This window comes from Chionomys nivalis, chromosome 12 (genome assembly GCF_950005125.1).
Source record: "Chionomys nivalis chromosome 12, mChiNiv1.1, whole genome shotgun sequence".
NCBI classification, from domain to species: Eukaryota; Metazoa; Chordata; class Mammalia; order Rodentia; family Cricetidae; genus Chionomys; species Chionomys nivalis.
The window spans coordinates 29,284,598-29,309,477 of record NC_080097.1 but is presented as its reverse complement, the minus strand read 5'-3'; the positions used below and the strand labels follow the sequence as shown (position 1 = coordinate 29,309,477).

The following is a 24,880-nucleotide window of genomic DNA, read 5'->3' as shown; positions in this document are numbered from 1 at the left end:
TAGCTACTAATATGAGAAAAAAAAATAGTTCTGTATAGTAAAATACCACACAAAAGAATAAATGAATTGCAACTTCATATAACAACATGGCTATGCAGCGTATTGTTTTATTTATATAAAGCATAGGCTAAAAGTAGATTATACTAGCACAGTCAGGTATATTTGGAATGTGAAACACTGGCTGAGAGGAGTTGGAAGGAGCTACTGTAGTTCTATTTTCGTTTCGATCTGCATGCTGGTTCCACGGTTAAGTCCATTTTGCAAACCTTAATCATGCCTCATACTTAGGAATTATGCACTTTTCCATATGTATGTTTTCTTCATTTAAAGTATATGCACAACATGAGGGAAGAAGCTAGAGTTTATATGGAGAATTTAAATCAAACCAAACATCTGCAAAGCAATCAAATACACACTGCCAAGCAATCTAGTGAAACAGAGGGAGTTTTACTATGCAAGAATGTGTGTATTTATCTCCTATCACTCATTTGAGAAATAGATTTTTGTATTTCTTGCATGATGAAAACAGGGTTTAAGAAGAGCTTCATGTAAACTAGATGAGATTATAGGTAGGATTGGAGGGCTGGGTAAAAAGAGAACATGTGACTAAATCACACGGGACTACAACTGAGGCACAAACAAGGCCCCTCCTTTTTTGGGGGGGTTTTGGAGACAGGATCTTACTATGTAGCCCTGGATGGCCTAAAACTAGCCATGTAGTCCAGGCCTGCCTCCATCTGTGGAGATTAAAGACATACGCCACCAAGCCTATCAAAAGTAAAGTTTTAAAACAGATAAGCAGGACTCAGGGGCATGAACCTCCATGGGGAGAAGGCTGCCAGCAGGCTATGGAAAGTGACCAGAATATGCCAGGTTAAAAAGTCATTCTCAAAGCCCTCTCTGATAATTAAAACATACAGATGCATAGGAGACAGAGCTCATTTCTAGGACACAGTCCAAGTTTCTACAAGGCAGTCCCTAGACTCACGGACTTCCATTACCTCACTCCATTACTCGCCCTGAGCAGACTGTGTCTTTTATATTTAGACAAGAGGAAGAGAATTGAGATCAGTGGAAGAGGAGAAAGTAGGTTAATAGAATGGAGAGTAGTAGGCCGTGTCCAGTTTCCCGTAAGAGAGCAGCAAACAAAAAGGCCAGTGTTTAAGAAGTGATGAAAGCCTTGAGACCGATGAGAGAGGAAGTGGCTGCCAAAGGTCACGCTGTGGCAACAGGTCTGGCAGAGCCTGCTTTTGCTCTGCACAACCAGACCAGCTCTCCCCTAATGTGCTGGCCTCCACTTATTTCTGTTGTCTCATTTAAAAAAGAAATGAGAAGAAAAGAGGCAGGCACATCTGCGAAGATGCCAAATCGCAATCAATTTTAAGTGTTTTTTTTTTTTTTTTTGATCATTCCTTGTCCTTTAGGACCCGAGGAGGACCAAGTTTAAAGCTATGAAATGACACCTTGGATTAAATAACACTATTTCCATGGCTTACCAGACACAGTGTAAGACCTCCTTAAAGTAGCTCCGTATTCCGGTGTAGTGAGAAGACTGCTAACAGAACACGGAAGCTATTCGCCTGTAATCCTTGAGTTTGTGGAGGTCCCACGTTACTGCCTTGTCAGGACTAAACACAAGATGCTATTAACATGTTCAAAACTAACTCCGAACAGAATTTACTAGTTCTTGCTTAAGTGTGGTATGTTAGCAAACGAGGATTATACTTTTATTTGCATATCATAATAATATTTTATGCTACATAAATGCTTTAACAGAAAAAGTATGTTTAGATAATTTAATAGGCCCAATCATCATATTTCAAGATAAAAAAGTTACACAATCTTTTAACCTTAAGATTGTGACATCAGAGCAGATGCGGAGCAAATGGGAGACGAGCTGTTCTATTTATCATTTTCAGTGTGTCTCCATTGTCTCATTCCTCTAGAAACTGGGATAAGGCAGCTTTTTTGACTAATTAACCCAAAGAGGTTTGACTAATAGAAGATTGCAGGCATAATTATTTAAATGATCATGTACATAGAACTTAATGATCATTATCATTTATTCTAATATTATTGCTAATAAATGGTAAAGCTGTTTAAGCTAAATGCTGTCACTTCACACCAAGTGCATCATGGCCAACAGTTATAAATCCTAATTTATTTGGGAATCCATGAGACATTGTGGCTTCCCTTAATGCAACCCAATGCTTACTTCAATGTACAGACGGTTAAAGAGGAGACAGTGTTTAGTATTTACGCCCTTATCTAGGGCACTAACAAGCAGCCGTGCTGTTATTTCCCCTACGCCACAGTCCCAGCTAAAACCAGCTGTATCCCTGGCTTTCAGGAGATCAATGTGATATATGAAAAGTCCCTTTTCTCTACAAAAGAGTCAATGATTGTATAACTAACACCAATGTTTCAAATGCTAATTTCATTCCATTCTCTTGCTTACTAGGATTCAGCCGGATAGAGATTGCCATCAAGTTCTTATGTTCCCCTGGAAGGCTACTTCTGCTCGGAAAGGCAGAAACAGTGAAGTGGTACTTGAGGTTTCCCTAGGCTCGTTTCTATTATTATTTTCTCTCAGCTTAAGAGTGACAAGAGAAAAAGAACTCAGAAGTGTGCGGCAAAATCAATGGTCAATGTTATCTATAGATACAAAGGTTGGAGGGCTATTTTATATGCAAAAGCACAGATTCATATTTGTCTTGAGCAAGGGACACAGCCATTACTGCACTCTTATCATCCCCTGTTGTTCCTCAGGAATGCACTTTGAAGAGCAATTTAGCTTTCAGATTACATATAAATAGTAATCTGAGGGCTAGAGTCTAAAGGAGGTTTCTTTAGGTTTTATAGATTACTGGGAAAGAGAAAAACAAAGGGAAAAGAAAAGTACAATAGTGTCCATTAGGAAGAAGGGAGGCAGATACCTAGCAAAAAGGAATTTTGGGTAACTGTTTTATCCCTCTCTCTCCTCCTTAAGACAGCGTCTCATGTGGCTTACGCTGCCTTTGAACCCATTATGTAGCTGAAGATGACCTTAGATTTCTGATCCTCCTTCCCCTTCTGAGTGCTGGGATTACAAGCACGCACCATCCTTATTAGATGTTAGGATGGAACCCACAGGCTTAGTGCTTGCTAGGTAAACACTAGCAACAGTAACAACCCAGCCTTCACATTATTCATAAAAAGGATAACCTTACTAGCTCACAACCTGGGGCTCTCCAAATAGATCCTACTGTACAGCTCTCTGCAGAGTGAAGGGAGGGAGAGGGAGAAGCTGGAACAAACTTCCCAAGATGAAAGTGGCAGTATCTTACACGTTAATCTCGTTAGTGACATAGACCATTTCTTGCTGTGCCAGTGACCATTCTTTCCATTGTAATATACTATTGTTTCAAGTTAACGTCAGTGCCATGTGAATTAAGCTTATGTTGCCCCACCCCCCCAATTTTTCCTGGTTTCATTATTGTGATTGCCAAGGGGGAAAGTTAAGAATTTATTATTCTATTTAAAAGAAGTGTGTGTGTGTGTGTGTGTGTGTGTGTGAGTGTCGCTGTATATGTGTGGAGTGTACACAAGCATACATGTATGTGGAAGCCAGAGTTTGTTTTCAGATGTATTTCTATAATTGCTCTCCATCCTTATTGTTTGAGAGAGGGTCTCTCATTGAACCTCACTGAAGTTCAGGGACTCTGCTGGCTGCTTGGTCAAGAGATACAGGGACCCACTCATTTCCAATCTCTCCTTTCACCCTCATTCCAAGGATTAGGAATACAGGCTCCTGCCACTGACCAGCCTTTTAATATGGTACTGGGGATCTCAATAACTTCATGCTTGTGCTCTGAGTTCTTCACATGCTGTAATCTTTTAATTTTCAGGTATGTATATATTTTTTCTATCGAAGAGATCACACTGATTCATGTATTTAAATAAGGTAAGGAACTATTTATAGTAAAAAGAATTAGTTTTAATCTTGCTTATTAGTATACTTGTTCAGCATACCTCTAAAAATGTGTTTAAAAATTAACATTTTCTTCTACTGATACACGTGTTAGAAGAAAGATTACGTGTGACGAGTATTGAAACGAAACTAGCATGTTCCGATGTGGTATACACTGCATGCTCAAACTTTTTTTTCCCCAGACAACATATGGGGTACATCATATATTTTAATTTTAAAAGAGCTCAATTAAAAATAAAGTTAAAGGCTAAATCATATGCCAGGATCAATCCACCTATTTGAGTCTGGACTACCCTAAAGCTGCCTGTGGAAACAACTTGTTCCCAGCGTGGCACTGCTGGGATAGGGAGGAAACAGATGTCTTGGGAAGTGAGCTCTACCTTACGTCATCAGAGAGATGTTTTTAAAGGTGATCGTGAGGCCAAAGCATTTTCTCTTTTGTGTGTTCTGATGACAATGTGATCAGTTTGCTCCACCACGTAACCTGCATGTGCCTCAACAAAGCCAATACATGCTGACCAACAGCCAAAATAAACCCTTTTTCTTAATAAATTTATTATTTTAAGATTTTCTACAGTAACAGAAAGGAGACTTAAAAAATAAATGCACTAGTTGAGATTTCAAATCACCAACTATTTGATTCTCAAGAGTGATTCCAGCTACAATCACTAGCAATAGTGGAGAGAGTGCTTGAACTGGTCTTCCCCTGTAATCAGATTGGTGATTCCCCTGTCATCATAGAGCCTTCATCCAGTAACTGATATAAATAGATACAGAGATCCACAGCCAAGTACCAGGGCAAGCTCTAGGAGTTCAGTCGAAGAGAGAGGGAGGAGGAAAATCTGAACAAGGTGGGTCAAGATCACGAAGAAGAAATCTACAGATACAGCTGACCCAAGCTCGTGGGAACTCACGAACTCTAGACCGACAGCTGTGGAGTCTGCATAGGACCGAACTAGGCCCTCTGCATGTGGGCAACAGTTGTTCAGCTTGGTCTGTTTGAGGGGCCCCTGGCAGTGGAACCAGGATTGACCCCTAAAGCCCACTCCCTATGGTGGAATGCCTTGCTCAGCCTTGATGCGGTGGGGAGGGGCTCAGTCCTGCCTCAACTTAATGTGCCAGGCTTTGTTGACTCCCCAAGGGAGACCTCTTGGAGGAGTGGATGGGGGATGGGTTGGATACTTTTATGTGGACAACAATTTTGAAAACTGGTTTCTCTATCTTTGGCTACTTACATTCAATGAAGGAAAGTAAAATAAATGAAATACCAAAGTAAAGCTAAAGGTGTCCCAGAAATCAGCACTTTAGCTGCAAGTGCCATTTTCTTCAAGAGCTCAGATAATGTAGTTGGTGCATGCCTGGAAGAAACTATTCCTGCTCTAATGCCATCCACAGATGCGACACAAGTACAGAGCAATGCCAAACCACACATTCATGTGTGATGCTCCAAAAGGTTTCATTATTTCCCTAATTGATCGCAATTTTAAATAAAAATACCCTCTAAAACTGTAATGAGTCTTGTGGGCCTGTGTGCTAACCCCTCTCCATCTGCTCATGGCCACCAGAGCTCAGTATCATGTGTGGAGTTTGTCAGAGCCTTTCGGCCATTGAGGACAGGCTGCCCTTGGTTACAGGGTCTAAGAAGCACCCTGCCTGCATCTTTTCCTCTCAGCCTTCACACAGAACTCTTGCTACACAAGTGGTCATCTTTCCCCCAGACCATCCGTGCAAAAATTATCTTCTGTCTTCCTGATTGATTTTCTTCCACATTCCCTAGAGGTTACACATCATCCTTCACGACCCTTTCTCCCACATTTCCAGGAAGAGATTTTATATCCTAGTTTTCAGGGGAAATCAATATGATATGTGAGACCTTTGAACTCTCCTCTATAAACAGTTACTTCCACTTCTAGTGCAACATCCTCCCTTTGTACTGTCCAAGGCTGATCAGCCCTCACGGCTAAGTCACCAGGAGCTTCACCCTCATTACTGAATTTCAAATTTTTACCTTGATAGCATCTTTCCTTCTCACAACAAAGGTAGTACAATGCAAGCAACTCTCAAGGCATACACAGCTCTCCAATCCTAACTATTAGTCTTTACACGCACCCCCTTATACGTACTCTTCCGACCACCAAGGCAGCATGGTTCTACTTCCATTGTCCTACCAGTCCTATCTTTGTGCCATTCTATACAGCCTGCCTACTGCTCATTTAGTCTCGCTGACATGACCTTTCAGGCTGTGGTGACTGTTCTTTCTCTTGGCTTCTATGGACAGGAATGGTAGATTCTAAGGAAACTCCTCCTCCTTTGGTTTCTTTCCTTACCTATTACATCAAAGTGGCATTGAGCCTGCAAACACACCTTCTTACCAATGGGACTGAGACCACAGTGCTAAACTCTAAACTCATCCAGCTAGCTTGCTCTGTAGTCCCACTCTTCCAATGGGTCTTCAGTGTTTAACCCAACAACTGTAGATCTGCTAGGTATTTAACACATTCTTACATTTTTTTTTTACTATGCCAATGAAAATTTAGTCTTTAAACAGCAAATCAGTATAACAAAACAACTTCCTGTAAGTTTTACATACAAAATTATCACATCTGTAATTTTGTCTGTCAAGTTTTGTATCTGCAATGTGTTTCCTGTGGGTTGTATATGACCACTGTTTTAAACAAGAGCATCCGCAATCACGCCCTGAGAAGAGAAACCTTCTGAGATGGGTCTATTAATATTCCCTTCTTTACGGGGTTGTCAGTCCCACTGAGATCTCCTTCCAGCCATAAATCGCCCTCCTCATGTGCATCTGGTCCTGAGGGATGTGGGTGTGGTAGGAGCTGCCAGTGAATGACCTCGCAAAGTAACCCCAATACATTCACTGCTTCACCAAGTTGAATGTGGATGGAACAGTTTCTTTGGTCTGTGAATGCTCTATCTGGGATAGACATTTCTCTATGTCTCCTCAGGAAAAGTAATGCAATAGTAATCAAAATCAATAACTATTGCATTGTGAGCAATTTGGTAAAATCAATAGATCTTTTCATATCTATAGGGGGGAAAATCCAAATTTAACAGTTAAATGAAAGTAGAGTTCAGAGACTTTCTAACATCTATTCATAGACTCCTTATAAGCCACATTTTGAACCTTATTACAAGAAAAAGGAGGGATTCGGAATGGGCCAATTTTTTTTTAAAGAGATTATCATAATCACAGTCCACTATGGAACACAAACAGAAGAGACATGTTAATCATGACAGCAATCTCAGGGAAGTCAAGGACATTATTTTCCTTATACAATAGTTGCTCATTTTCTTTTCACTCAATTTAGCCCAGGCTTTAGCATACATTTGTGAATGCTCATTACTTGAGACACATTTGCAGTTTCCTGCATAAATGGCCTTTGAAAACAATTTGAAATCTTCACTACTTGAGAGTTTTCTGGGCTGCTCATGCTTAAGAGTCTGCCTGATGACTATGACAAAAGGTTGCCCTGCCCTGACTATAAAATTAGAGAAGAAAGGCCTTTGCTGTCTACCCCCAGTGCATCCTTACTCTGGCAGGAGCCCTGCTGGTGTGATTCTTCTTCTTTTGCTTGACTACATAGTAAATATAAGAGACTGATATTTGAATAAAATCTGAAAAGCACCCAAATTGGTTTATGTTCCTGAACTTAAAAAAAAAAACTTAAAATATCTAATTTTTTGACAGTTACAAGTAACATTTAATTCTGCTTGAAAGCCCAAGCATAAAGGTGTCAAAAACAATTAGCATTTTAATAGCTCCCTTTCTTAGGTTATTAGGCAGGCACAAGTTCATCAGCAAGAGAACAAAAAATCTTCTCAAGCAAATAAGCCAATAATACTTAGAGAAATCATACAATTTCACTACATTGTTCCTTATGCTCTTTCTATATTAAATAGGATACATTTAAAAGAAATAGAAATGGAAGTTGTCACCTCTTCCACTGTGATGACGTTCTCTTGGCAGGGACTCTTTTCCTGTTGGGCTCTTTGCTTTTAAAGAAGCCAATAGATAGTTAGCTCTCAGTAGACACCCCTGAAAATCTTTGTGATTTCCTAATTCTACCCCAGGACACATTCTTGCTGATGATGGAAAAGAAAGGTAGAGAAGTAAGGGGACCCATGACTGTATGGATTAGGGCTAAGCATGGCTGTAGATGGAAGTTTTTGATGAACAGACACAAAACCTGACTTGTATGTCTCCCTTTAAGCTATTTTGCAGTGAAATATGCTAATCCAAAGATATTTAACTGGCTCTACATTTAATTCTGACTTCAAATCTTGAAGAGTGGCGGAGCAGCTGTGCCTAGAGGCAATACAATCTTATTTCTATAAAAATCTCTCAAAGCTCCATATATAAGTGGGAGTGTAAAAATAGATAATCAAATCCAAATTAAGGCTATTAAGAACTGATTTACTGTAAAGATAATATAGCAAAATTTTGTTTAGGTTATGGATGTTCACTAAAAATGTGTAATACTTGTTTGCCTAAAATTTTGATTATGTTTTATCTTATTTTGTCACAGTTAAATAGTTTTATCATTAGGGTTTTTAATTGCATATAGTTTATAAAAATCTTTACTGATTACTCTCTATCCATTTAACTGTGGAAAAATACTACTGTACCTCTTAATGAAAAGAAAAACCATCTAAATAGGATGCAATCAAATCACACGCAGATGCACCATGAGGGGTTGACTCACCAATTCACATTTGTAGTCTCTGTCACAAAAGAAAAATATCCAAGGATGATAGCATCTGTAATACTTGGAAAAACACTAGCAACAGGGGTATATCTTAGGTTACAGAAAAAACAAATAGTTAAGAAAAGAAAACAGGATCATTGAGACCTTACAACTGTTTAAACCTTCATGTTTTCTGTGATCAAGTTCTGCAGACAAGCACTACTGGCCAGCTCCTAAAGGACCCTCCTCCTTGATGTTTCCTGCCATTCCCTCTCTTCTTACTCATCCTCCACTGAGTCTACTTCTCTAGGCTTTCTTCTTTTGTTATAAAGGTTCATCATTAGACAACTCAGTGGCTTGTAAAAGACTAGCACTACTCTGGGGCCAACTCTTTCTTCCTGTCTTAGAATACCCAGTGACACTTCACCTCCCTTGTGCAGTTCACATGGCCACTGAAAGGACCTTCTGAATGCTTCCCTTCCGCTTTTCCCTATCCTTTCATTTCTATGTTCGTTACTCAAATATGAAACGAGTCCAAATATCTTGGCCTGGCAACAAATTCTCAATGTTTCTCTTCTCTATGTGACCCTTTACTTTCAACCAACCAGATAATTCATGAACCCTAATTCAGAATATAAGATTTTCATTAAAAATGCTTTTAAATTTTCATTATGCTTAACTGAAAGATTAACTTGATATCTTCTCTAGGTTTAGACTTAATCACTTGTTTCCATCAGCAGATATAATCTTTTCTTCATTTTAATGTTAAACATTCACGATTACATTTTGGAAGGGTTTAAAGGGATCCAGAGCCTGTCTTGATTGGGAAGATCCAATCAAGACTATATCCTACCTTCCACATGTGATCCAACAGCCTTTCAAGTTCAGACCAGTGGTGGTCAAATATCTCCGTGTGATGAAAAACAGCATTTAAGGGAGGAGAAGAGGTTTCTTGTACTCACACACAGTGAGGGCATGAGCAATTGGCATATTAAATTTCACTTATGTAGGTAGCATTCAGAGACTTGACTATGCTCCTAAGTATGCATTAGTTGTTCCATTCTAGCTTACACATAACAAAGTCTATTCATGTGACATGTTCTTTTTAAACATCTATGCTCTGACCATCAATCCAGTAGGGTACTGGGCTATCACAGAGAATAACACAGGCATCTTGCTAGGTAGTCCTAACTCCACTTTACAGAACCTATGGAAGACAGATACTGAAAGGAATGTGGTAAGAACCATGTTATCATCCTACAGAAAGGTAGGATGTTAACAGAAACCACTGATCCTCAGGTTCTTAGGGTTCAGAGGGGCCCTGCTGAGAAGGTGCACATACTGCTGCTAGGGTGCACCCCTGCTTTCAGGCTCTGCACTTATTTCTGTTTACACTTGGAAACCATACCTGAAATGCTGAAGTTAAGTCTGAGTTAATCTTTCAGACATTCTGATCGAGCCAAAATTTTGTATATGTACCCTAGCATTTAGCAAATGAATAGAAATTACTACCTGTTCATCAGGAACTAGACTGACTAGGTGTTTCTGATTTATCCATTCTTCCTTTCTCTTGAAGTTAGGGTTTCACTGTATGGAGCAAACTGCCCTGACCTTGAACTTGCATACTACCTTAGTCTCTTGAGTGTTAGCTGGTTAGTTATTGTTTTTTGTCAACTCCATACATGTGAGAGTCATATGGTATGAGGGAGTCTCAAATCAGTAACTCTATCAACCAAATTAGTCTACAGGCAAGTCTGTGGAGGCATTTTCATAGTTAATGAATGACGGATGTGGGAGGGCCCAATCCATTATGGGAAGTACCACTCATTGGCAGGAGGTCTTGGGAAATGCAAGCCACCTGTGCAGGCTAGAAGAGATGGCTCAGAGGTTAAGAGTATTGACTGTTTTCCCAGAACTCCTGAGTTCAATTCTCAGCAGCCATATGGTAGCTCACAGCCATCTATAATGAGATTTGATGCCCTCTTCTTGTGTGCAGGCAAACATGCAGACAGAACACCATATACATAATAAATAAATAAATAAATAAATAAATAAATCTTTAAAAAAAGGCAACTTGTGCAAGCCATGGAAGGCAAACCAGTAAGCAGGGTCCATCCATGGCTACTACTTCAGTGCCCACGTCCAGGGACACTGCCCTTCCTTGAATCCTCGCCCTTATTTTTCTTCATGATGGCCTATAAACAGGAAGATGATTAAACCCTCCCCCAAACCTAAATTGCCTTTGTCACAGTTTTTATCACAGTGACAGAAAAAGAAACTAATATAGAAAATGGTACCAGAGAGTAGGCAATTACTGTAACAAACTTGACTGCGTTGTTTTGGGGAGGGTTGTGGAAGTAATCAGAACTTTGGGCTGGAAAAGTGGTTAAGTGCTCAGCACTCAGTTGGTTATTCTGTAGGAGTCTTGAAGATAAGAGTACCAATAGAAACTTAGATGGAGGCCTGGCTTTTGAAGTTTCAAAGCCTCCTAAAAACTCCATAGGAGTCATTGATGTGATAATTTGAATTCTGAATTTGTGATTTCTGGTCAGCCTGGGTTGAATAAATTGTGATTTACCAGAGTCCAGCCCACTGATGTAAAATTTATGCTTTACTCTGACAATTGATGTTGGTTTGCTGGAGCTGAATAATTTTTAAAATGTTTACATTTTTTAAAGATTGCATAACTTTTAAAATCTTTTATATTGTAATATTAACAAGAGTTCCTGGGGACAAGTAAGAAAGGAAATGTTATTGGTTAACAGAGATATATTTGAGTGTAAAGTTGACAAGGGGTCAAATGCATTGGTTAGCTTTTTGTCAACGTGGCATAAGCTAAAGTCATCTTGAGAAAAGAGAACCTTAAATGAGGGAGTGGTTCCATTAGATTGTGGAACCACTTGTGGGCAGGTTTTTAGCAGAATTTTCCTTACTAAGTACTGACATGGGGGCCCAGCCTACTGCAGGTAGTGCCACAGCTGTGTGGGTGGTCCCGAGTTACATAGAAAACAGGCTGAGCTTTACCCTCTTGTTTAGCTTCTTTAGGATCACAAATTATAGACTCAGTGGCCCCTATCCATGGCTAGAAACCAATTATGAGTGAGTACATCCCCTGATCTTCTTTCTGGGTCTGGGTTACCAAGGAAAAACATATAGAAATCTTCCCAGCTATGGGAAATAGACAAGATTGATGGGCAAAAAATTGGAATCTTGGGGGGTGGGATGGGATGGGGATGAGGGGTGATGGGGAGAGAAAAGTGTGAAGGAGAGGATGAGGGGAACTGGGGGAATCGGGGTGATTGGGGGTAAAGGAAGGTTGGATTGGGGAGCAGGGAAACTCATACCTTAGTTAAGGGAGCCACCTAAGGGTTGGCAAGAGACTTGAACCTGGAATGGCTACCAGATGCCCAGGGCAATGTCCCCAGTTAGTTCATTGGGGCACCTGAGGATAGGGAACCTGAAATGAACCTATCCTATAATCATACTGATGAATATCTTGCATATCGCCATAGAACCTTCATCTAGCGATGGATGGAGATAGAGACAGAGACCCACACTGGAGCACCGGACTGAGCTCCCAAGGTTATAATGAGGAGCAGAAGGAGAGAGAACATGAACAAGGAAGTCAGGACCATGAGGGGTGCACCCAACCACTGAGACAGGGGGGGCGATCTATTGGGAGCTCACCAAGGCCAGCTGGACTGCTACTGAAAAAAACATGGGATAAAACCGGACTCTCTGAATGTGGCGGACAATGAGAGCTGACGAGAGGCCAAGGAGAATGGCACAGGAACTTTCATCTGGCGATGGATCGAGAGAGAGACAGAGACCCAATTTGGAGCAACCGTCTGAGCTCTTAAGGTCCAAATGAGGAGCAGAAGGAGGGAGAACATGAGCAAGGAAATCAGGACCACGAGGCGTGCACCCACCCACTGTGACAGTGGAACTGATCTATTGAGAGCTCTCCAAGGCCAGCTGGACTGGGACTGAATAAGCATGGGTTGAAACTGGACTCTCTGAACAAGGCGGACAATGAAGGCTGATGAGAAGCCAAGGACAATGGCACTAGGTTTCGATCCTAATACATGAACTGGCTTTGTGGCAGCGTAGCCTGTTTGGATGCTCACCTTCCTGGACCCAGATAGAAGTGGGAGGACCTTGGTCTTCCTGTAGAGCAGGGAATTTGGACTGCTCTTCAGTATCGAGAGGGAGGGGGAGTGGACTGGGGGGAGGAGAAGTGGAGTGGGGATAGGGGGAGGGGAGCGGGGGGAGGGGGCAATATGTGGGAGGAGGGGGAGGGAAATGGGAAACGGGGAGCAGTTGGAAATTTTAATTAAAAAAGAATAAAAAAAAATTAAATTTTTAAATGTTATTCAAAAACTAAATATTAATCCAACCTATACTCACAGCATGATTACCAAGTAAAACAATGATGATAATCTTAAAAAAAAAAAAAAAAAAAAAAACAACAACAACAACAACAACAGGCTGAGCAAGCTCTGGAGAGCAAGTCAATAAGCACTTTCCTCCAGGGTCTCTACTTCTGACTCCAGGTTCTTGCTTTTACTTCCTGTCCCAACTTCCATTTGTGTGGAGCTATAAGCTATGAGAAGAAATAAACCTTTTCCTTACCAAGTTACTGTTCATGGTATTTATTATAACAATAGAAAGCAATCCAAGATAGTGCTAGAATTACAAGTGTGTACCCACACCACTAAGCCAATTTTTAAGTATCAGTCATCTATTGCATAAACCCCCAACTGCCACTTCAATGTCGTGAACATACCAAGCAAGTACTCTGTCACTGACCGAGCTATAGCCATGGCCCTAGAGTATGAATCCAAAGTGCCTAAGGAACACTTAATATAGTTTTTTTTTTTTTGTAAATAGTGGATTATCAAGGATAAATAATTCAATTTCAGCCTAGGATTTCAAAGCCAAAGCGAAAGAAAGAGAACAGTAAAAGATGTCACCCAAATATTTTTGGTAGAGATTTGCACAGGGTAAGGGATAGATTGCTGGCTATATGTCAGATTTCACTGATGTTGATGGCCACCGGAGAAAGAATTCTTTATATTAGGGGGTCAAATATATACTGAGGTATTTTAGTGCAAAAGTCCAAAGGATATTTAATTAGTTTCTCTTAAATTCTGAAATAAGAAATGCTCTGTGCATATAAACATAAATTACAAGGTTCAGAACTATAGCTATTGTTTTAAGATGATATAAACAATACAGTCAATAAAAGATACAACAAGAAAAATTTAAAATAGTAGCTAATAAGATTAAATTTGCATCTCGATACATATGTACATATTAGTCAGGGTTTTCTAGAGTAACAGAACTTATAGAATGAATCTCTCTATATAGAAGGGATTTATCAGAATGACTTACAGGCTGTAGTTCAGCTAGTCCAACAATGGCTGGCTGTGAATAGCAAGTCCAAGAATTCAATAGTTGCTCAGTCAACAAGTTTAGATATCTCAGTTGGTTTTCAGTATATGCTAGAATCCTGAAGAAGTGGGCTCTAATGCCAGAGAAGTAATGAACTTGCTAGTAAGGTAAGAACAAGCAGGCAAAGAGCAAAAACTTGTCCTTCTATGATCTTCCAGAAGAATGTGTAGGCCAGAATAGATCTGGACTAAAGGTATGTTTTCCTCCCTCAAGATCCAGATTAGAATCTTCCTTTTTGAAATTAAGCAAAAATTTCTCACAGGTGTGCTCTCAAATTTTGGGTTTTAGTTACAGATGTGGTCAAGCTCACAAACAAGAATAGCCATCACAAGTCAACTAATATACAACAATATTTCCTGATGTTGTGATTAATTTCCAAATGAAAACAATAACCAGGTCATAATGATGCCTATATAGGATATAACTATCCCATATACAATCACAATCTAATTATGTACTCAACAGGTCATAATTATGCCTAACATGATATCCCTTGATGGAGGAAGGTCATTGGTTAAAAATAAAGAAACTGCTTGGTCCTCATAGGTTAGAACATAGGTGGGTGAAGTAAACAGAACAGAATGCTGGGAGGAAGAGGAAGTGAGCTCAGATGCAGGGCAGCTCCTCTGAGAGACAGACGCCATGCTCTCCTCTCCAGAGCAGATGCGATGAAGCTCCGACCCAGGATGGACGTAGGCTAGAATCTTCCCGGTAAGCGCACCTTGGGGTGTTACACACATGAATAGAAATGGGCCAAGCAGTGTTTAAAAGAATACAATTTGTGTGTTTTTATTTCGGGGCATAAGCTAGCCAGGCGACCAGGAGCTGGGGCGGCAGGAACATAGCCCGAAGCTCCCACTTCATCTGGCGCCCAACGTGGGGCACTAAATCTACAGAAAGCCTGAGAAAGCTTGGGAAAGAATAAAGCATGTTTTCTTGGTAGCAGCAATTTCTTGGGTCTGCTCTGCTTGCTAGAGGCAAGCAAGCGCTCTCATCTAAGAGAGGCTTCCTGACTCAGCTTTAGCTGCAAAACCCACAGCTCATTAAGAAGTCCTGCCATGAACACTTGAACGGTGTTGATGAAAAGCTGACTGCATGATTGTTTGTTTTCCGCTGTAGCAGGAAAAAAGTTGTGCTGTTTTAAAATGCCGGCTTTGTGGGCCATCCTGCCAGGGCAAACTCTGACTCTTTGAGGCAGGAGGTCAGCTACAGAGAGAGCATTTGAGTATTGTAGCTTGTTTGCTGGCAAGGACCTTGAAACGCCACAGAGTTGTAGTGATAAACATGGCTACAGCCGGTACCTCCGCCATGAGGCTGGAAAGCTAAGGAATGGGCTGGATTTAGCTGGCAAAGCCACGGCTTTAGTCCTACCCACATTGCTCAGTAATTTAAAGGCTCGTATGGTCAGAAAAAGAGAGAGAGATACAGTAAAGGGAAATTCAAAAGCAAATAAAATTTCTAAATGGTTTACAGTGTGTTAAAAATATATGCAGGCTAAAAGTTAAAGTTCTTAAAGTAAAAACAAAGGTAGAAAGAGATAGTTGGGTGTGGTAGGACACACCTTTAATCCCAACACTTTGGAGGCAGAGGGAGATTGACCTCTGTGACTTCAAGGTGTGATAGCACACGCCTTTAATCCCAATGCCTGGGAGGCAGAGACAGAAGGATCTCTGAGAGTTCAAAGACAGCCTTGTCTAAAGAGTTATTCCAGGACGAAGATATACAGAAAATATAAAATAAAAGTAAAAGTAAACGAAATAGAGGTTAAAATAAAGCTGCACAAAGATGGAAAATACAATGAGAATCTTGATACTATATGCTATTATGCTCTGTTTGAATTGTTTGAATGCTGAGGAAGGAGCAATAGCTGCTAAAAGATATTTGTTTATAAATGTTGCTGAACTAATCCAAGATAGATATTTTCAAAATACCTTGACTTCAGAATTTGGATCTACGGATATGATACTTTGGAAAAAGAGATTCTTCTTTTGTTTTCACAGAGAATGAGACTCTATGGATTGCTTCTTCGATCCCAATATGGTATGATAGACCACACCCTCCTGAAGGGTTGCTGTGAACACCCTTAAAAAATTGCTTCGCTCAACTGCCAACTGAGATGAACCTAGCAGACAGGTTATCCCATAAAAGACCCGAATAACAGCGCCCCCATTCAGCAGGAAGCAGTTTGGAGAGAAAAAACTGTGCCCATGTTCCCATATATTGTTTATAAATGTTCTTTTAAATTTAAAGGGGGAGATGATATAGATGTGAATAATTTGCATTGATATGAATCTTGGTTTACTGATATTAATTTAAGGTCAATTTTATTATATGTATATGTATTTCTGATATTGATTAAGGTATTGTGATTGTGTAGTTCACTTAAAAATGTAATGTATATAGGTTGTTAATGGATAATTATCAATAATAGTCAAGCTTGTAGTCATGTAAGTTAGATTTTCTAGATGTACATAGATATATTTTAGATAGGCATTCTTCATATCTTTCAAAGATTATAGAATATGGCATTTTAAATGTTTTAATAACTAAGGATTTTTCATGACAATGAGACACTCTGCTCCTGGCAGCACCAATCTACTTCAGGCAGAAGATGGGCATCGAAGAGGCACCTTATGGAGTTTGATAGCTATTTGGGCAAGAAACCGCTCTTGCCTGGACTATTGTATAAACTGGACACAGAGAACCCGCAGAGAGAGGACTACTGAACTTGCCTAAAGGTGAGATGATCTTTTGGGGTTCCTGATTCATGAAAGAGTCTACGAGACATTCTGCAGGACACAGCAGATAGTGACTGAACTGCCTTTGAAATTTCCTGCTTCATGGAAATGTCTTTGGATACTATGGACCTGTAGGCCAAAGATGGATGCCCCAACGGTACAGAGGAACTTTGGGTGACTGTCCAGGCAGTGAGATGTCTCTGTGATTTCTAGAGTTTTGTAAGTTGCTTACGTCTCATTTACTTAGGTAATATTATATCCTTCTGGAGTCTTTGATGGAGTTGAATAGATAGATAGTTATAGCTGTTTTCCTTAGTTATGATAAAGATAAAATAGATGTAAATATTGTAATTATTACTTGATAACTGTTTTGTTATATGTAATTTTGCTATGTTAAAGTTAAAGCCTTCCTCTTTTTTTTTTTTTTGTTTAAACAGAAAAAGGGGAAATGATGGAGGAAAGTCATTGGTTAAAAATAAACTGCTTGGCCCTCATAGGTTAGAACATAGGTGGGTGAAGTAAACAGAACAGAATGCTGGGAGGAAGAGGAAGTGAGTTCAGATGCAGGGCAGCTCCTCTGAGAGACAGACGCCATGCTCTCCTCTCCAGAGCAGATGCGATGAAGCTCCGACCCAGGATGGAAGTAGGCTAGAATCTCCCTGGTAAGCGCACCTTGGGGTGCTACACACATGAATAGAAATGGGCCAAGCAGTGTTTAAAAGAATACAATTTGTGTGTTTTTATTTCGGGGCATAAGCTAGCCAGGCGACCAGGAGCTGGGGCGGCAGGAACATAGACCAAAGCTCCCACTTCAATCCTTGTAAAGCTACAAATACATAAGTTTAGAATAGGTGGCAATGTTCAGAAGATTACTTTAGTATCTCAAACTTAAATATGATACCCATTGATATTCTTTTAAGTGATATTGCACTGCACACTAAAGGAATTGTGGAAAGGAAATATAAATATATGTACAAATGCATTGTTAAAATATGACAGAAATACTCATGTCAATTAAAATTCTCTTTTCAGTATCTGGCCATGTGGCAATAGCTGGCTGTTGTAACTATTTTCCTTTTCTATCTGTCTTGTATTTCCTACAGCTTTGGCAAGTACCTCAGCAGGTTCTGACCCATACTGATATTCTTGATGGGTCTGTGCCCCTTTGCATCCTGTCTGGATTAGGCTGTTTTGGTTTCCACTGACTTTAATCATATGACATGGTAGCACCAAGAGACACCTCAAAGGATCTCCAGACATAATATCTCTTACCTCCATTGTGGAGAAGCAATCTAATTTCCTCAGGGTAATCTACATCTTTGACCCTTCCTTTCTTAGCCTGTTGGTTTATCATCATTAGAAGCCCAAAGTGTCCAGGAGAAAGTCTGAGCTTCCAGTTCAAAGGAATGTTTGTTGTGACTCCTAGAAGGAACACTACTATCTCTGGAACTAAAATTTATATGCCACCAGAACTAAAGGTTACAGGAACAGGAAGTACAAATTTTCCTACTGGGTCATTAGGAGTGATGATGAGTGGAACTATTCTCTTTTACATCCCTTGGTTTCTGAACATGTGGATTAGATATAAAAAAACTGTACCTTATATTGGACTTTAAAGCACATAAGACTGGCTAGATAACACTGGCTCAGTCCTCCAGCCTGCTAATTGTAATTGGTGCTATAAATGTGTCTTCAAAAGGCCATTCCATTTTTTGATGTCAGCTGCTTCAGGATGGTGGAGACATGGTAAGACCAGTGGATTGAAAAATCGTGTACCTGTTGCTACACTTCCTTGGTCATAAACTGTGTTCCTAGGTCAGAAGCAATTCTGTGTGGGATACATGATGGTAGTTAAGGCATTCTCTAAGTCCATGGATAGTGGCTTTGGCGAAACATTACATGCAGGAAAGGCAACTCCACAACCAGAACAAATAACCACTCCAGTGAGTGCAAAGTATTGCCATTTCCATGGAGGAAGTGGTCTTATCTAGTCAACTTGTCATAAAGTCACTGGCTAGTCACACAGGGAATAGTGCCACCCATATCTGGGGCTCAGTGTTGGTCTCTCTTGTTGCCTCAGCAGCAACTGTAGCCAAGTCAGCCTCATTTAGTGAAAATCCATGTTGGTGAGTTCATGCATAATCCAAATCGCTGTAACCATGGCCACTTTGGGATTGGCTGGGGAAAGAGGATGACTGTTCATGACTTGGTCATCCTATCTACTTGATTAGTGAACTCCTCTTCAGCTGAAGACACCTTTTGATGAGCACTGATATGGGACACAAGTATCTTCACATCTTTTGCCAATTTGGAAAGATCTATCCGACTTTTAATCCAGATGTCTTTCTCACCAATATTTGAATCAGCAAGTCCATTCCTTCACTGGCATTAGAGCCAGTGATTCTTCAGGATTCCAGCATATACTGAAAACCAGCTGAGTCAATCTAGACTTATGGACTGAGCAACTACTGGATTCTTAGACTTTCCGTTCACAGTCAGCCATTGTTGGATTAATTGAACTGCAGCCTGTAAGTCATTCCAATGAATCCCATCTATATATAATACACTCTCTAAATCTATCTATCAATATATATAAAGAGAGAGTTTGGAACAACAGCTATGCTTTAAAAAGACATTAACAAGAAATAGCCATTAAAATATATGAAGACAAAAGTATAAAACAGTAGCTAATGAGATTAAATTTGTGACTTGGTACATATGTGTGTGTATATGTATTTGTGGTTTGATACATGTTTATAAGTATGTAATTTAAATATATGTTTATATAACCCATCTTGTATGATATTTATAATCGTACAAGATTATAATGCATAATCTTGTATGATATTTATAAATGGTATCCATTTGTTAACCTAAGGTAGATGTTTCCACAGTGGTTTTATTAAAAGAAATGAAAAGTGGCCATCATTCCTGAAGAATGTTTTTGGGAAGCTAAAGGCTAGCAAAACAGTGCTATCTAGTGGTTACATCTGTGAACAAGAGGCAAAGCACACCAGAGGCTGCAGAGCCTCCAGAGATGGAGTCTAGGTAGCTTTATCTTCTGCCACAAGCGATATCAGGTCCTACATGGGAAGGAACAAACACTGATCACATGGTTCTTTCCAAGGTGATATGGAAAACAGACTATGAACTTGGACTCTGATGTCATGGAGAAAAGACTCAATTTGGGAAGAATGTCTTTAAGGAGACTACTAGACTTGTTTCATTTTGATTACTTTCAACTATGACATGGAAACAGGGATGTTGAGAAGTAAATAGGATACATAGAAAGCATTCTGGCTATAGAAAGTAACTCCGTTTATTCTATATTATTTATTATAATGTGAATAGGCTATGAAATTTAAAACAATTACAAGAAATCTTATAAATAAAAAAATAAGTTATGACGTCAACTTCAACAAATATACTTGCAGAAAATTTAAATATCTGGCATTATTGCAAAACATATAGAAATAAAAAGTTAAAAAGATTCAATGTTGCATTGCTATCACAGTTCAGTTGTAGTATTAAATATTTTTAATGAAGTAAACAAAGTGCTTTTGGAAAGAATACAATTATCTCTAAAATATCAACTCATTCTACAAATAGTCCTGGTCCTCTGGATTTTTCAATATCAACCCTAAAAAGGTTTATGTTCATGTGCATTGTTCTTAAGATAAATTTGGTCATTTAGATTCATTTCCCTTGGACAGAAATGTAAAGGAGAAACCATAAACGTCAGTCTAAAATTGCTAAAGAGAATTTAATTGGTTATATGAATATGAGGAAAAAGAATTTTTGATTGTTGTGGTGCATTTCTTTTGGCTGCTGTGTAATATCCTAGCTTAATTATCACACTAGCCCAAGCATTAAGATAGCACATATTAGCATTCTAAGAATGCCATGTTCAGCAGCTTTTCTATAATGAACAGAAACACCACAGTTTATAAGCAACCACAGCCGAGCAGTTACACCCCAAACATTTATTAACATTACAGTCACAGAAGAATTCAGTTCCCCAAGGCTGATGTGCAAAGGTGCCTAACATAGCTTTTGCCTTCATAGCATCTGAAATACATATTTTAAATTATCCTTATAATGCTGTCATAGTAACCACCATAGTAAAATAAAATAATCACTGAGCTTAGTGGTTTTTTCTTTTCTTTTTTCATGATTTACAATGGGGCCTGAGTTCTAACTATAAAAGTTACACAATAGCCGAAGGGGGTACGTTCTCCTTTTTTCTAATACAATGAGTTAAATTGTCTTTAGTGGTTTTATATTGCCATCTATTATTTCTTCTTCATATTTTTAACCACACAGAAATAAATACAAATGACCAAACTTATCTTTAAGAATAATGTGCAAAAACATAAAACTTTTATTAGTTGAAAGTCTCGAGTCCTATATGTAATTAAAAAGAAGTGTGGTAGGAATTAGAGAACTTAATTATGGTCACAGGGCTGTCAGGAGCTCTGTCCTCCCGAGGTATCTTCAGCCTCAGTGGATTTCCATTCACTTTTCTGCTAAAGAAAATCATCTCTAAAGTTCAGGTTCTTACCACACTCTATACTTTATAATTCTGCAAGCCATGATGGTGTAAGATCATAAGCTAAGACTTGGAATGACATAATACCCATAATGAACATTCCGTTTTTTTTCTTGCTATTGTCAGAACAGGAAAGGCAAATCAAAAGCCAAAGTATACATTAAAAAGTTGAAAGACATATTTAAAATACTTCTAGAGATTTCATTTTTCTGGTCATTTCTTCAGCGTTCACTAAAATACTATGACTACATAGCTACTAGGCAATCATTAAATCCCTGTGTTTTCTTACCTGACCTCTTTGAGATTAGTTAGAAGCATGGCATACATTCCATCAGTCACATCTTAATACTTATAGAAACTAACTCCCAAAGGCTTCAAATAAAATTTGTCAGATTCAGCAGACTTTGATGACAAGCTCATTGTGAGCCAACAGGACTCACAAAAGATCAACATGGTTTTGACTACATAAGGTAAGCAGAATCCAATTAACAGAGAACTTGACAGAACAGACACCAAATGAATTAGACCAAATCTGTGTAAGATGGACTCCCAAACAGTGGGCAGGGTAAATGCAGGTGGGTGGATGACATTCATTTGGGATCTTTTAAAGGATCCAAGTCTGTGGTAAACATCAGAGATGAAGACGGTTCAGTTTACAATTATGGTCATCCCATTGTAACAGTATATGCAGGTCATTGGTATTTAGGGTTTGCCCAAAATAAAAGCAGAATTATTTGTCACTGCACTGACACATAAGGCAGGGGAATGGATACAGGCTTCAGGACTTCACATGGGTCTTGATGCACAGTGAATCCACTACTTAAAAGCAGTTACCACGAAATCACATTGCTTTAAAATGGTGCACTGGATGACACTGGTCAGAAATGTGCAAATACAACTTTCAACAACACTCTTAACAAAACATCTACTTGCAACCTAATTAGAAAAACTGAAGCAACAGCTCAAAGCAATAATGCAGTATGGAAAGGTGGAGCCCCAATCTCAGAGCAAAGATACACATCTGCACAGTTTTACTATCTTCCTTATCATGGAACCTGAGAACTCCAATAGCAGCACAACAAAACTCACAGATCAACAGGATAAAAGCAGATAAGAATAACATGCAATTTATGCATAAAGTTTATTACCATGGTTACAAACTTTGAGAACAGGCCTCTGAGACATTGGACTGAGACTCTGCCGAATATCTGCTGAGAGAGAGAGAGAGAGAGAGAAATTTAATATAGACGCATGTTCAACTTAAGAAGTAAAAGAGTATTACATGAGTTTTCCAAGCTTAGGTATTCTTAGCGACGACTCAGTGCCTCAGTGCCCTGAAATACTTGGAGCAGCAATGCTCCGCTACGACTTTTCCTTCCAGTTTATCTGTGCTCCAGCAAACTCTACTGGGACAATGTACATATGGTTCTTTAGATGAGACCTGTCACACTAATCAGGATTTTCTAGGTTCAGTGCGTTCATTTGTTAATGTGTTACCGACACCAGCCAACTGGAATGCATCTCTGTGACATCTGTCTCTGTGAAGGATTAAGCAAACTCAGGAAACTCAGGAACAATTATGGCCCACAGCACTGTAGTCGTGACATAGGACTTTAAAAAAATTAGGGGAGAAACTGCTCTTCCCTGTGACTGTTCCCTAGAAAGACACAAGCAGAGAATTCACCTTTCGGCTTCGGTGTCCTTTTCCTTCTGTCCCGGAAGGCAGCCCCTGACTGCAAGGCCTCCAGCAGACTATCCATCACTCCTGTCTCGTCACCCTCTGTGAAAAGAGATACAGGGAATTCCATCAGCCCTCAGGGTTACCAAAGCAATGTCAAAACACACATGCAAACGAGCGATGGTAATGCTAGAGAGGAAAGGAACACTAGTATGAAGGCAGCTATTTCAAAGGAAGAAAGGCTCCGACTCTGCCATAAATCAACCATCTTTTAATGCCTTCATCTCGCAGGGCTCGTGCTGCTGTGCACCGGAGAAGGCAGGGCTCCACAGATGCAGCGTGGAGCACTGCTCTCATATACTAGTGGCGCGGTGAGTTTAAATGGAATGTGGTTCTGGTTAGATTGGTGTCTTAGGTTATCATAAATCATATTTTCTCTTTTAGAAATGAGTTATGGTTTAAACATCAGATTCGTTTCTAAAAGTGACCAGGTGTGGTGTAGTGCTTCTATTGTATAGAAGCTGCCAAAACTTACTGTAGAAAATGACATTCCATGTGTGCCTCTGTGATCGTGCTTCTGGTAGATACAATATATATATACACATGTACAACAGACACATGTATATACATATACAATGCATATAAATACAACACAAATACATACACATATATATGTATGTATTCATGTATGTATGTATCAGACAACTTTTCCTTGACTTGAGGTGACATATAATAATCGTGACAAAGTTTTATAGAATTTATATAAGTTACCTTTTACAGTTAAGAAGGAAAAATGCAGGGAGGCTTTCAAAAAAATCTAAATGACCATGTTCCCTGTATTATTAAATTCTCTATATAATTAAGAAAGAATTTAGATTTAGTGCCTACTCTGTCTACAAAGGCAGATTATCTCACCGTATTCATGGGTATTTATAGCTACCAATGTTGAATATTACAGGGAGGAGAAATAACTTCAGAGAGGCTACTTGTCCATCTTTGCTTCACAAAACACTAGGGATTCATGTGTCCATGCAAAAGAAGCTATTTGCTGACTTGATCTCTTGAACTGTATGCCTGGTATCGTAAGAGCGCGTCTGAAACAGCGGAAACTATTTTCCTAAGAACTTTCTCCCGCTGGTTCCCCCTTTTGGAGACACACTCTCTTCATAGAGAACTGTTGACACGTGAATGTGGCAGAGTACAAAAACCACACTCATTTACAGTTTATAAACAGATACATACATATAAATATGTATCAGCTGCTTTTCCATCTGCTTCGACTTCACATTTTTAGAAGAGAACTAAACCTTGGAGGTGTTATCAGAAACGGTGGGTGAGAAGCAGAGTATTTGGAGGCTGTCAATTTACACATAGATTTCATTCTAAAGCACTTCAATGTCTACTTTAAAGCACATTAAATACTTCAGACAATTCGATAACTACCTACCTAATCTTTAAAAGTTTACACTCACATTTAATAATATTTTTCCTAAACATAGTCCATATAATATTAAACATTTAAGGTAGCAAAAGTAAACATTTAAATAAATAAAAGGATTGTATATGTGTGTGTATTTGTTTGCAAAAGAAGAGCGGGAAAGAGAAAAATAGAGAATTGGTTTAGGGGAAAGGAAAATGAGGAAGACAATTAAATACAAAACAGTGTTTGTTTTGCTCCTGGACGGGGAACAATTAAACATGACTGAATATGGCTGGGTGCTAGATTACACTGTGCCAAGGTTAAGTTACTGGTGGGTGGTTGACTGTCCTATGGCCTGATAGGCT

At 39.3% G+C, this 24,880-nt stretch overlaps 1 protein-coding gene across 1 annotated transcript in view; it reads right to left on the bottom strand.

Annotated features, from left to right (window-relative positions):
- The window catches only part of Diaph3 (diaphanous related formin 3), a 467,044-nt gene that overhangs the window by 95,058 nt on the left and 347,106 nt on the right, over positions 1–24,880 (bottom strand). The window contains exons 26-27 of the mRNA XM_057786074.1: positions 23,102–23,197; positions 22,566–22,625 (exon numbers count right to left, since the gene is read on the bottom strand). Of these exons, the coding sequence (XP_057642057.1) occupies positions 22,566–22,625; positions 23,102–23,197 (156 nt within the window). The remainder of the gene's footprint in view (positions 1–22,565; positions 22,626–23,101; positions 23,198–24,880) is intronic.